This window comes from Emydura macquarii, unplaced genomic scaffold (assembly GCF_026122565.2).
Source record: "Emydura macquarii macquarii isolate MOO-44397 ecotype Brisbane River unplaced genomic scaffold, CSIRO-AGI_Emac_v2 contig_1790, whole genome shotgun sequence".
In the NCBI taxonomy this organism is placed as follows: Eukaryota; Metazoa; Chordata; order Testudines; family Chelidae; genus Emydura; species Emydura macquarii.
In genome coordinates, this window is record NW_027131927.1 from 30,671,315 (window position 1) to 30,684,746 (window position 13,432).

General features: G+C 41.1%; 1 protein-coding gene across 4 annotated transcripts in view; it reads left to right on the plus strand.

Annotated features, from left to right (window-relative positions):
- RAP1GDS1 (Rap1 GTPase-GDP dissociation stimulator 1) overlaps positions 1–13,432 on the plus strand; it is a 162,961-nt gene that overhangs the window by 86,546 nt on the left and 62,983 nt on the right. For 2 of the 4 annotated variants that reach the window (XM_067557218.1, XM_067557220.1), the window contains exons 3-4: positions 5,595–5,717; positions 12,659–12,784. In XM_067557218.1, coding sequence (XP_067413319.1) covers positions 5,595–5,717; positions 12,659–12,784 — 249 coding nt within the window. Of the gene's footprint in view, positions 1–2,562; positions 2,657–5,594; positions 5,775–12,658; positions 12,785–13,432 lie in introns of all 4 variants that reach the window. The other 2 variants (XM_067557219.1, XM_067557221.1) reach the window with 2 other exon arrangements.

Consider the following 13,432-nt stretch of genomic DNA (forward strand, 5'->3'; position numbering starts at 1 on the left):
ATGCTCCCTGGTAAGAGAAGGACAAGCTGCTCTATCTGTTTGCATTCGGTTTGTACTAGCAGCTGATACTCAGATTTCCAGCAGAAGTAAGCCGAGAGGTAAGCCGAGGGGTGTATTTTTATTGGCACTCACTTGCTTATCTCAATCAAATAAATCAGGACGTATTTGCTGCACACAACTTGCCTGGAGCACCATTTAATTTTATTTCTCCCACTTCTTGCAAGTCGCAGGACATATTTTATTCTATTTATGTAATTTATGCATTGCACAGTAATGAGTCCATCAAACTGAAGACCATAAAAATAAGATTGGATACTGTATATCTCAGTAATGTGTCAGGGGAAACCACATTAATGCTCTGGCCTACTAATTGTGGCTAGTATTGTACGGATCAGTAGAACGCCATATTTCCATGTTTGTTTTATTGTCAAAGGGGTCTGTTATCCCATAAATACATATGAAATCAGTATCTGGAACTCCTTTTATCATTGATGTGCATTTTATGTGTGTGCAAATTTTCTCTTTCATCCATGCATCCGTTAGAGAACTTACCTGCAAAGTGTGTGCTCTCTCTCAAAATTAGTCTGTTTGTAACGTCTTCCATATGTATCATTAATATTCTGTTGTGATGACATAAGGTTCCTCATCATATTTGAAAGCTCACAACCAACTTGTAAACCTGTAAACAGATAAATAATAATTAGCACTTATATCACGTGTTGCTGTTGAAAGTGCTGTATAAATATTAGTTAATGAAGCCGCACTTACACCCCTGGTCAGTAATAGTCAGATGTTATCACTATTTTATAGACGAGGAATCTGAGGCAAAGAGTAACTTCTCAGATCATATATAGCAAGTCAGTGACAGAGGCAGAATTCAAACCCAGGTTCTTTTCTCTCAGCCATGTTCTGTAACCTAGAGGTTACCAAATTATGGTCTGGGGTGCACCTGTTGGTTTTGGGGGAAAATCCTCAAAGTTTTCATGAAAAATTTGACTTGTTTTCTGACCAGCTCTGCTTAAGATTCATGGCCCTCACTTTCCCGATCTGAGGGAAAGTACCAAGTACCACCCATCCATTTGAGATCATAATGTGAAAGACACTATATAAAGCAGGGATGCTCAAACTTTTATTTCTGGGACCCCCTTTGAAAATATTTCAGGCTGTGGTGACCCCCTCACCCCAAAAGTGATGATCCCCCCCCCCCAGGCCATGCCACCCTTACTTCTGCATTGCTGCTGGGGACGGCGCTGCCTTCAGAGCACCCAGCCAGCAGCCGCTGCTCTCCGGCTGTAAACTATGCACAGGGCTGATAACCGCAGCCACGGCATGCGTGGGGGCTGACAGCCTGCGACCCCCTCCCCATAATAACCTCATGACCCTTTAAGGGGTCCCAACCCCCAGTTTGAGAACCCCTAATAAATGCCAAGTAGAGTTGTTGTTATTGCTGTCCTGCCTCACTTATTTAGGACATCTTTCATGGTTTTGCTTGCTGCAGCCAATGAGGAGGGTGATGTAGGGAAAATTGCAGCAGATGGTATTTAGTTACCTCTCTCCTCAACTCTGTGTCCTGCACTCAAGGTATGTTTACACTGCATTCAGGGTGTGTGGTTGTAGCCTGCGTAGGCCTACCCGAGCTAGCTTTAATTTAGTTAGCTCAGGTACCAAGAGCAGTGAAGACGTGGCCACACAGGTTTCAATACAGACTGTGCAAGCCTACCTTGTACCCTGGTATTCACTTAGGTGGCTACCTGTGCTGTGCCACCAGAGCTTCACTGCTATCTTTAGCTGCACTAGCTAGATTAAAGCTAGCGTGGGTATGTCTGTGGTGCTGCAATCAGACTTTCAGTTACGGCGTAGACATGGCCTTAGTTACAAGAATGGTTTGTATTTCTGATCCGACTCCCAGTTTCTCCCTGTTACTGGCAAGTTTGGAGTCTGTTGTGAAGCGATGTGAGAATGCTGCACATCTTTTAGTATCTGCAAGACACGAGAGAGAGAGAGAGCAGCAGATTGATTTGATCTATTTTGCACAAGAACATCAATTATTGCATCTGAGCTGACATTCTTAGAGAATGCAGTAACTTTTCGGATGAATGACAAAGTACAACAGAAGTCCCAATGCATTTATAAAACGACAAAATAACAACTGCTATCTAATCATATGTATATTGCACGCATGTTAATCTGTAATGTAAAAACATTTGACAGTAGAAAAGTAACACTTACTTAGTATGTAGGACCTTTTGCTTTAGTTCCTATGTGAATTACTGTTGTTTTTCAATTCTGTAAGTAAGTTGTCATCCAAGCATGGAAGGTGGGCCCTGTCAGTGTATAGGTATCCCTGAACAATTGGAAGGAAGGGGAAGAGAGTCTCCTTGAAACCCCTGATCCGCAACTCCACATAGAAAACCCAGTTTCGTTTCTTCTGTCCTTGCCACGGGAGCTGCAGAGGAGGTAGTGCTGCCTTAGCACAGTAATTCTCAGCACACCGGTGAGTCTGGAGAGAGAGATAAGGCCAAGATCTACATAACTCTGTTTCTCCTTCCCCCACGCTCCCAGATTCGTGCACGGACTACATAGTGCTCTGCTGGCCCAAGAGGAATGGGTCGCCTCCACCTCTCTTTCTCCATTAAGTGGAGCTGCCCCATGATTGGTCAGTTCAGTGTACAGCCTGTTTACTTTTACATAGATGTTGGACTGCCACAGACCTTTTTGTCCCCTAAACCTTCATTAGGATTTTGTCTCACCACTCTCTGCATTAGTTTCCCCATCGGTATGTAAAATGAGGATAATCCTACATTTTTAGTTACCACACAGTTGCCTTGTAAGGATTAATTTATATTAAGTGCTTTGAAACTGTTGTGATAGATAAACACTGTTAGATGAACACCGACACAGCAAACTCTGCCTTGTATATAGCAAGATAGTTGCCATGAGTCTTTCAGCAAGGTCTCGATCATTGGTTCTCAAACTGGGGGTCATGACCCCCCTAGATGTGGGAGTTGCGAGCTGTGAGCAGCCAGGAACCCCACCATCCATAGGACTGCTCATAGCCCCGACCCTGGCTGAGTGCCGGGTTGTCAGCCCTGATGCCAGCTGGGCACAGGGCTGTGAGCAGCTCTGAGTGCCGGAGAGCTGTGAGCAGCCCCAAGTTCCGCTGCCCAGGGGGCTGTGAATGAGCCCAGCCACCCAGGGAGCTGTGAACCCCAAGCCAGGCCAAGTATGGGGTTGTGAACCCCTACCATGCACACAACCCCAAGCCCCTCCAGCCTAGCTCCACCCCCAACTCCACTCCATCTCCAATCCTGCTCCACCTCCAAAGAAAGGGCTCCAAACAGAAATTTGCCAGGGTGCCAATTTTCCTGTGTCCAGCCCTGGGATTGAGACAAATTAAAAGGCTTGATCGTTCAACCGCTGAAAAAGTACTTCATTATTTGACAATCGGAGACAGAGGCGCATACTTTCTCCTGAAAATAATGATCACCTCTACTGCTAAAACCACTAAAAAGTGAAAGTATCTCGAGTCTTACATTAAACACAGCTTTACCAGCATCATTACCTCTGGTATTGAAAAACTGCAGTGCGTCATTTGCTGCAAAGATTTGTCTTCTGAATCGATGAAACCATGCAAACTGCAGCGGCATCATGAAACGAGACACTCTGAGCATAAAAATCAAAACATGGGTTTTTTCAAATGCAGAGAAGAAGCAGTAAAGAAAGCCAAGCTTGATACAGATGGAAGTTTCCAACAGCAAATGTCCTCAGCTGTGGAGGTCTCTTATTCTGTGTTGCTACGAATCGCCCGTACCAAAACTCCACATAAAATAGGTGAGGACCTTGTTTTGCCAGCGTGCAAAGATATTGTGTCGCTTATGCTTGGCAATGATACTGCCAAAAAGCTTAATATACTTTCCATGTTGAATGATACTGTGAAACGCAGAATATGTGAGATGTCTGAAGATATCAAAAAACAAGTTGTACATGAAATTAAACATTCTGCTTTCAGTATGTTCAGCCTGCATCTTGATGAAACTACTGATTTTACTAACTGTGCACAACTGATAGTGTTTGTAAGGTATTTTAATGCCGAGGACGTTAATGATGAGTTCTTAGTCTGTGAACAACTTGAAACAACCACATCAGCACAGGCCATTTTCAATAAAGTCGATGTCTTTTTTGAAAGCAATGGCATTGAGTGGAAAAATCTTTGGGGTATCTGTTCCCACGGTGCTCCAGCCACAATGGGTTCATGGTCTGACTTTCAGCAGAAGGTAAAGTGTGTGTCACCTAATGTAACTGTCATTCATTGTGGAATCCATCGTCAAATCTAGCTGCAAAAACATTGCCAATGTGCCTTAATGCTGTGGTGGAGGTTGTTATACAAGCAATGAACTACATTAAAGCATATGCTCTGAATAATCATCTCTTTAGAGAACTCTTCAATAAAATGGGAGGGGAATATGAAGTTCTGCTTTTCCACTTTCAAGTCCGATGGCTTTCTAGGGGACGTACATTAAAGCGTGTTTTTATACTTTGTGAAGAGAAGGTGGAGTTTTTCCTACAAAAAGAGAAACAAGCTGAAACAAAAGGTTCAGTGACAAGAAATGGATTCTCTGCTTGGCATATCTAGTTGATATCTTTAATAGCCTTAATGACCTCAATCTGTCGCTTCAGTGAAAACATTCAACATTAATAGACCTGACTAATAAAATCAGGACCTTCCAGTTGAAGTTGAATCTGTGGTGCAGGAAGTTGGACACAGCCAGACACGGCATGTTTCTGACACTTTCCTCATTCAGTGAGGAGGAAGAAATCAACATTGATAGTGCTCTCAAGTCAGCTATCAGTGAACATCTGAGAGCCCTTCATGAAGAGTTCTTGCACTACTTCCCAGCGCTAGCAGAAGCACTTCATTCCCTGGTGAAGAATCCTGTCAGTGTGAAAGCAAAATTTACACAGCTGTCTCCAAACCAGTTCTGGTGCTCAGTTGCAAGTGGATACCCAATAGTGTCTGAAATGGCCTCAAGAGTCTTTCTGCTGTTTCCCACTACCTATGAATGCGAGAGTGGATTCTCCAGCCTTGTCACAATAAAGATGAAATCTCAAAATGGGCTTGATGCGCCCTTTCTAAAACAGTGCCAAGAATAAAACTTGTCATGTCAAATAAACAGCATCATCCACCTCATGGATTTTTTGCTGTTTCTGGTGATTAATTGTTGTCAAGTATTAAAATAAAATTCTATTGAAAAAATACTTTTCTGCTTATAACAATAATTTGATAAAAATGTATTTTAGTTGTAATTTAAAAGCAGTCAGAAAAGGTAAATTCATTTTAAGCAAAAGGGGTTTAAATTTAGTATTTAACATATAGTGTTAAATATTAAAAATATGTTTTTAATTTCTAAGGGAGGGGTTGCATTTAGAGGCTTGCTGTGTGAAAGGAGTCACCAATAAAAGTTTGAGAACCACTGGTCTAGGTTTAAGTAAAATTTGCATGCATGCACATTTTCAAAATGTACTCTCCCCTCTTTTTAAAAAAAGGCTGTAAATTATTATGCAAGTGATTCTTTTTGTTTTTATGTGTTTTTCAGATACTGAGACAAGCGAAAAAATCCAGAAAAGTGGGATTCTTCAGGTGTTTGCAAATCTGTTGACTCCACAGTCTTCCTGCACGGCAAAAGTAGCTAACATCATAGCAGAAGTAGCCAAAAATGGTGAGGTTTTCTACAAGAACTTTTCTGCTGGAACATCTTCAGTTTTACACCTCACTTGTCAGTATGATTTATTTCATTTATGTTTTCATTTTGTAGATTAGAGATTTTTCATCTATCGCCCTTTCATCCTTTCTGTTTTTGTCTTGTCAGTGTTTTGTTGCCACTAGATTTGTTTAGAGCGCATTTATCCTTTTGCTAATACATTGAAACAGTATTTGGTTTTCAGTCTTTACTTTTGTGCTATACGTAATTTAATTTTTAAAAATTTATTGTGTGTTTTTATTAGGCAAAAAAAATTAAGGCACAGATTTTCAGAAATGCATATACAGAAATGTTTGTACATATTTTGTGTACACAGTTACCACAATAGATTGTGCAAGTGTGGGAAATGGACATACAAATTACAACTTAGGCCTGAGACCTGTGAAAACATTATTACCCCTTATAGGACCTGTAACAAAATATTAGGAACAGTCACTCTGAAATAGACAATTATTTGTGTTACAGTAGCCTCCAAAGGCCCTTAATCAGGATCAGGGGTTATTATGGTAGATGCTATACAACATATATATAGTTGAAATTATTCTAAAAAAAAAAGAATAGTTCATGGACTCTAAAAATACCAACATAGGTGAAATTCATCCAGAGCAGAGGGCCTAGGCAAGGCCCTCCACATTCTTTCAGCTCCACTTAAATTCAGTGTTGTTCTATTTGTACTGTAAGAATGGGAGACTTCTTAGGATTATTTTTATATACAAGATGTTGTAAGAAGTGACAGACAAACACATCATTTAGCCAAACCATTATAGAATTTTATATTTTTATTTAAATCCAAATATATAAATCTGGAAGGACAAGGCAACTTGTTCTATGTACCCTGGGCCTCCCTTAGCTGGGTAGGAAGTGGAGTGAGTGCTGGAGGTCTGCAGGCAGGAACCATTGCCAGGACCCTTTGGAAGGAATAAAAAGGAGACACAATTGACCTCCTTCACGCCTCTAAATTGCTCCTTTCCCTTCCAAGAAGGTTCACTGGTGAGAAGCTATAGACTGCAAATCATCCCATCCTTTGGAGGTAGCCAAGTAGGGGAGGGAAGGATGTTTCTCATTTGCTTTCCACATAGGTTCCTGGCAGCTGACTTTCCTCCTGCAGATCTCTCACACAGATTCCTTTTTGGGGAAAACACTGGATGATGATTCCTTCCATCTGCCTCTTCTACTTTTCCTTTGGAAGAGAAGTTGCTGAAGGGAGTTTACTCAACACAGTCCATCCATCCTCTATCATCTTAGGTGGATCATGAATGGCAGTGAGACCAGCAGAATAGATAAAGATTAACAGTGGTCTTGTCTGGATACATTTAATAAAAATACTGAAGCAGCTTGGTGGCTGGAGCAAGCAGTCCCAGTCCCCACAAAGCTTCCCCATGACCTCCCCCATCAGGATTGGATCCGATGTGTGAGGCCAGAAGAGGCTTCCAGGAGATGGTAGGCTCTTTCAGATCCAGCTTTTTCCTGGAGCTGAGGTGGAGAATTAACAATTTGATTAACTGATTTCTTGTGTGGAGACAGGTGGTTGATTTACTCCTTTTGCTCAAGTTGAATTGTAATGATTAGCATTCTTTTAATGTTTATATTTTGAAAGAGAAATAAAATAAATCTGGCTCAAAGTTTGCTTTTCTGCCTATGGAAAGATGAATCTATCCAAGTCACTCTTAACTGTATTTGATTAACATCAAGAGCCGTACCAAATTTAACCAAACTGTTAAGTTTTCTGTGTTTTTTGTAATCCCTAACATTTAACTTTTTTTCTGCTCACTTAAAATTCCATTTAGAAAAACTGGCTATACAATCAAATTTTCCCAGTTTATTTTATAGTTTAATTCATTAAAGCTACCAGTTAGATCTAAAATTCTGAGCATGCTTTTGTTATCTGGGTATATAACAGATACAATCTGTGTCTCAGTTACTGCTTCCCCTTCTCCGGGGTCTCATTGAATACACCTCAAGAGGTGTCAGGCCTTGGGCCTTGACCTACCCTGGGGCTGAATCTGCAGTTCACCCACTCTTAGATCAAGACCTGGCATACAGTCCCCCCAAATATCTACCATGACTATTTGCATTTGGAACCTGCAAGCCCTTTTCCTCCTAGAGCCTGTGATAGCTTGTGTTTGCAGTGGTACAGCTTCTTCTAAATAAAGTATTACCCAAATGTGCCAAGCATGTAGAGCAAAACAGACAAAACCAACCTCCCCATACACAATGACAGGCCTCTCACATGGGTTCTACTTACACCTGTGTACATTTCCCCTCATCTTGGCTAACTTTGCCTCTGTCACAGAAGAACAACCTGTACTGAAGCAGCATGCTCCTTGTCTCTGTATCTCAGTCAGACTGTCAGCCTTCTCACTGATGCATCCTGGTCAGCTTCTCTGAGCTCACCCAGAAACCCACTCCCTTTTCTAGGGACCTTGAGCATTTTGATGCACTATGATCCTAGGCTTAGCCTTGGGAATAGTAGAATATTCTAGCCTGGATGGAGCCAAGAAAGTGACTTACTTCCCCCAACTGATGGCATTGTTATCTTAACTCCTTTGGAGCCGGGTACCTGAGAGGCTGTTTTTATCTGTCATTGTTTTACCTTTCCTGGGTTCTTTAAGAACCCCTTTACAGCCTCCTTTGATTTAACTCTATGCATTCAGGTAGGCAGCAATACAAAATTGAACAAGGAAACTGAGTCATACAGAATACTCATAAAAATATAATATAGACACTTCCCCAATTTGTCACAATCTGTGTATACCATCCTTTTAAACGCCACAACAGTAATTCCTGTAATTCTGCAGCTTCGAGTTAATCTGACATTTGACGGTTCAGAAACTGCATTAATAAAAGGGAAACAGGTATCCTATTTTATACCTTCAGAGACTGAAAATTATTTAAATATTGCCTAATCTGTAAATAATTAAGCCTACAAAAATCTGCATACACCAATCTAGCTATATTGCAAAATTCTTTCTCAAAATAAAAATGTTCCAGACTATATAGATAATGCAATCCAACCCTGTTCATGCTTTTTCTGCATCTAATATGTTAACTGAAAAATTTAGTCTAATTGACAAAATACACTATGAGCTGCCCCCTCCGCTCAGCTTCCCTTCCTTTCCCATCCTCCAATTTTCTCCTCCGTCACAGACATGCAAGTTTCTTATCTGCTTTTCTCTTCTAAAAACTCCACTTATACCACTGACCCCATCCCATCTCCTGATCTGCCTCATCTCTCCTCTCATCCCACCCTTTACTCTTCTCCTTAACCTCTCCATTCTCCTCTGGCTCTTTCCCCTCACAATGCAAGCATGCTTTAGTTTTCTCATCTTAATAAACTTTAACATTGACCTCACTTGTCTCTACAATTACAGCTCCATCTCCTTTCTCCATTTCATCTCTAAGGTCATTGAACACACTGTTTACAGTCACTGTCTGGAGTTCTCTCCTCCCGTCCTCTCCAGTTTGCTCACACCCCATGCACTCAACTGCAACTGCTCTCACCAGTCTCCAATGACCTCTTTCTAACAAAAGCTCAGAACGCTGTCGCCATCCTCCTTCACCTGTCAGCTGCCTTTGATGCCATCAGCCTGCTCTTCTTGACCAGACTTGTCTCCTCCTGTCCAAACCAAAATCCCAGCCTGTCTGTCTGATGCTGTGGATGTCTTGCCATGAGCTCATGCTCAATATGGCTACAATAGAGCTCTTAATCTTTCCCACCAAGCCCTCCCTATCCCCTGCTTTCTTGATCACTACGGACAACACCAAAGTCTTGCCTGTCACTCAGGCCCATAAACCCATGTATCATCTTTGACTTGTACCTCTCTCTAGGTCCTCACATGCAGGTTATGTCTTAGTCTTGCAGTTTCTTTCTGCATAACATCTCGAAGTTCTGGCTTCTGTCCTTCCATACAACTAAAATTCTTATCCAGGCACTCATCATATCAATCTTTGTTACTGCAACGTCCTTGTCTTTGGTTTGACAAATACAATCTTGCCCCACTCATATCCATTCAGAATGTTGCTGCAAAAATAATTCTCTTAGACCATCACTTTGACCACAGCGTCCCTCTCCTATCATATCAAACATAAGCTGCTTGTTTTCACTTTTAAGGACCTTCAGAGTCAGCCTCCATACTACATGTAGTCTCATTTGCTATCAAGCTGTCAAAACTCACCATTCATCAGCCCATGATACCAGCCATTTGTTAAATTTTCAATCAAGAACCTTCATACCTTCTCTTATGTTGCCCCTCACACTGGGGAGAAGGTTCCTGTAAACATCCACAAAGCTACCTTGTTGTCCTCCTTCAAATCCCTCCTTCAAACTCTCCCTTGCCGTGATATCTACGAAAAACTTGACAACAGTTCAGATGCTGGTGTGCTGGTACCACTGCCTATCATGCTGACCAATATTATGTCATTGTTTCCTTGTACTGCTCCATTTGCCTGTCTCTATCCATCTTTTCTTATATTAAAATCTAAGTTCTTTGGGGGCAGGGACCATCTTTTTGTCTTGTGTTTGTGTGGTGCCTAGCACAGCGGTGTCCGGATCAATGACTAGCGCTCCTAGGTGCTGTGGCAGTACAAACTATAAATAACCACTAGCACTTCCTTTCTCTTCAACAGTCAAGTCATAGTTTCAGCTGTGGTTTGAGAGCTTCATCATGAGCTTTTGATCTCCTCCTCTAGAATCTTAAAATCCATGTTTCAAAGGGGCACACATATGCACGCCTCATCCATTTCACAACTGCAATATTTTACCTCCAGCTGGAATTTACTGAAAAATATTTTTTCAGAAAGATTTGTGGAATTGGGCATCATGCAATAACCTTACTCAGTTACCTCCCTAGAAGAAACAAACTATAAAGCCGACCTATTTGGCTTCAACTTCTGGGATCTTCATACTCAGTCTCTGGTCAACTATGTAACACATGTGCTGTTAGGTATTTTAATGTGGGTCTAGGCCTCCAGGGGACCTGCTACATCTTCTAGTGGGGTTGCACACCAGTAATATAGGTCCCTGCTTTTCACAGCATTGTTGTCCAGCAGCTCCTTCCACCCCACTCCTCACCACATCTGGTTCAGTTGAACTGAAGTCTACTCCTGACAACAGCTAGTGGGCCATGTATTTTGCTTGTCTTTCCCTGACGTGCATCTTCTCCTCACATAAATAGGGACTGAGAATGAAATCCACTCCTCTTCTGTAGGAAGAGGTGAAGAAGAATGAGCTACTGTTTTCCACCCAAACATGATGTGTGCCACTGAGAGAGAAAACCTGCCTTCAGTGGAGAGGAGACAGTGACTGGTTTTGTGGGGTAAAACAGATGTGGAGGGGAGGGAAGTTGAGGAAGAGAGGATGGGGATATAAAACGGAAGGGAGCGGAAGAGAGATGGAGGATATACAGAAGGGAGAATGAAGATACAGGGGGAGAAGCAGAGGAAGGGGAAAGAAAATAATAGACCCAATAAAGAAATACTGGGATGAAAATGAAAGTGGAAGACTGAAGGATTAAAAAAGAGAAGTAAATAAAAATGGCATGAGAAATAGCAAAAGCAAGACAAGATAGATAACTTTAAGGGACTGATGTGCAGGATCCAAGATCACATCTATGACAGTGCAGGGTGCTGATGTTATACCCCCAGCACCACTGTATTCATCTTAGCATAGCATGTATTTACAATTTTACCAGATTGTGTTTTAGGGGGTTTTTGTGCTGGCCATTGGTCTTCCACCTGACCTATACAAGTCTATTTCATCTGTTTATCTGTACATGACACTCAAAGGCTGTAAGGATGCAAGGACAAGTTAAATCTGCAATAATGTCATTTTCATAGGAAAAAATGATATTGCATGACTAGTAAATGTGGATAGCTAATGCATACATTTCTCAGCCATGTAGGGGTAAATCCAGACCCCAGTCTAGCCAGGGAATCCTGCCTGGAAGCAGAACCATTGTAGTTCTGTTGTACAAGGGAAGAGACTGAATTTGCAGGAGCCCTGTAAATGGGGTGGGTATCCTGTGCAAAAAGTGCAATCCAACTCCTAGGACCAATTCGTATCTCACCTACATCAATGTAATTCCATTGGTGTTACTCCTGATTTACACTAGTGTAAGAGAGATTATAGCCTGGTGCCCTGTGAGCAAGGAACTTGTCAGGAGAAGGGGCAGAGAGGTAAGAAAATCTGCCACTGATTGGATACCCTGGATTTCCCCCCATTGTGGGGCCATTTGCTGTGGAAAGTTACTTTGGCCTCTTAAACTTCTCTAATTCTCCCCCTTTCCTAGACCTGCAGAGATATCTATTACCCAGCCTGCTCAGTATTAGTTCCCTGTGTTTATCTTTTGTAATAACAGTTTTTCAGATGTTTAGATATTGGCTTCCATTTCTGCTTATACTGAATTAAGATAATATAGTAAAACAGATAAGGCTGTTCGTTTTGGAGTAGGAATGCTGAAGTTTTAAATCTGCTGTTCTGTAATATAGTTGCTTAAATGTTGTTTAATTTGCAAAGGTGGAGAACAAATGTTGCCAATATTCTGTTCTTTTCTCTTTGTATTTATTACTCTCAAAACATGCTCAGTGATTATTTGGAGGATGTGAAATTAGTTTCCAGGAAAGTCAATTAAAACACACTTGATTTCTGATGAATCTATGAGCAATGGAAAAAAGCATAGCCAGAATCCTAAATTTGACCGTCTTGTCTAGAATCTTTTTTGATAACTAGATTGTTTTGCCAGACATAAATTTATTCTCATGCAATGAGGCAGCTGCAATACCTGTAAAAGATACAATCTGGAAAGGAAAGTCATTTGCCAGAGAAGGATTTTTGTGTGAATTAGAAAAGATCAAACCAAAAAAAACTCGACTTTAATTAAATATCTCTCCATTGTTTGCAGAATTTATGCGGAACTCATGTGTGGATGCTGGGCTGATCCCTCCACTGGTGCAGCTTTTAAACTGCAAAGACCAGGAAGTGTTGCTTCAGACAGGACGGGCCCTGGGCAATATATGCTATGATAGCCGTAAGTGTGTAAATGTAACACTTTTTGTTGTTGATGGTGGTTTTGGTTTTATTGTTTTGTTTTTTAGTGTATCATACAGTTATAAACAGAGTCATTTCCCCCGTTTCTTGCTTTATATTTATTGCATTGATTTTATGGGACAGTTGAATGTATCATACGTATGACAATTGTACTCTGCTTGTGTGACAGATTGGTTAAAAAAAATCCCATTTCAATATCATGATATTACCAGACATGAGACTAAAGAAGGGTTTTTCTCTATAACATAATGGGTGAGATTTTCAAAGAGCAAATGCTAAGCATGCAATTGGAGACTTGAATAGCCACAAAACTAGAATTATTTTCAATTATACTCCCCCTTTACCCTTTCCTTGGACCACACTGGAGGAGTAGGAAGGGACATTTACTTCTCCAAGCCTCAAACAACAAAAGATGTGAGGGAAAGAGGAGACTACATATGTGGATGAAAGGTATGCCCTAACTATGTTGCAAATGCTATTGCATTCTTAAATAGATGGCTATGGTACCTGGACCATGCACTTGTCTTTTTCATTTTTTTTGTGGGCACAATAGGTTTTGCATGCCCAAACGTTACTGGGCTGAAATGTAATTGTGAGTTCAGTTGAAAATTACATACATGGTTATGGG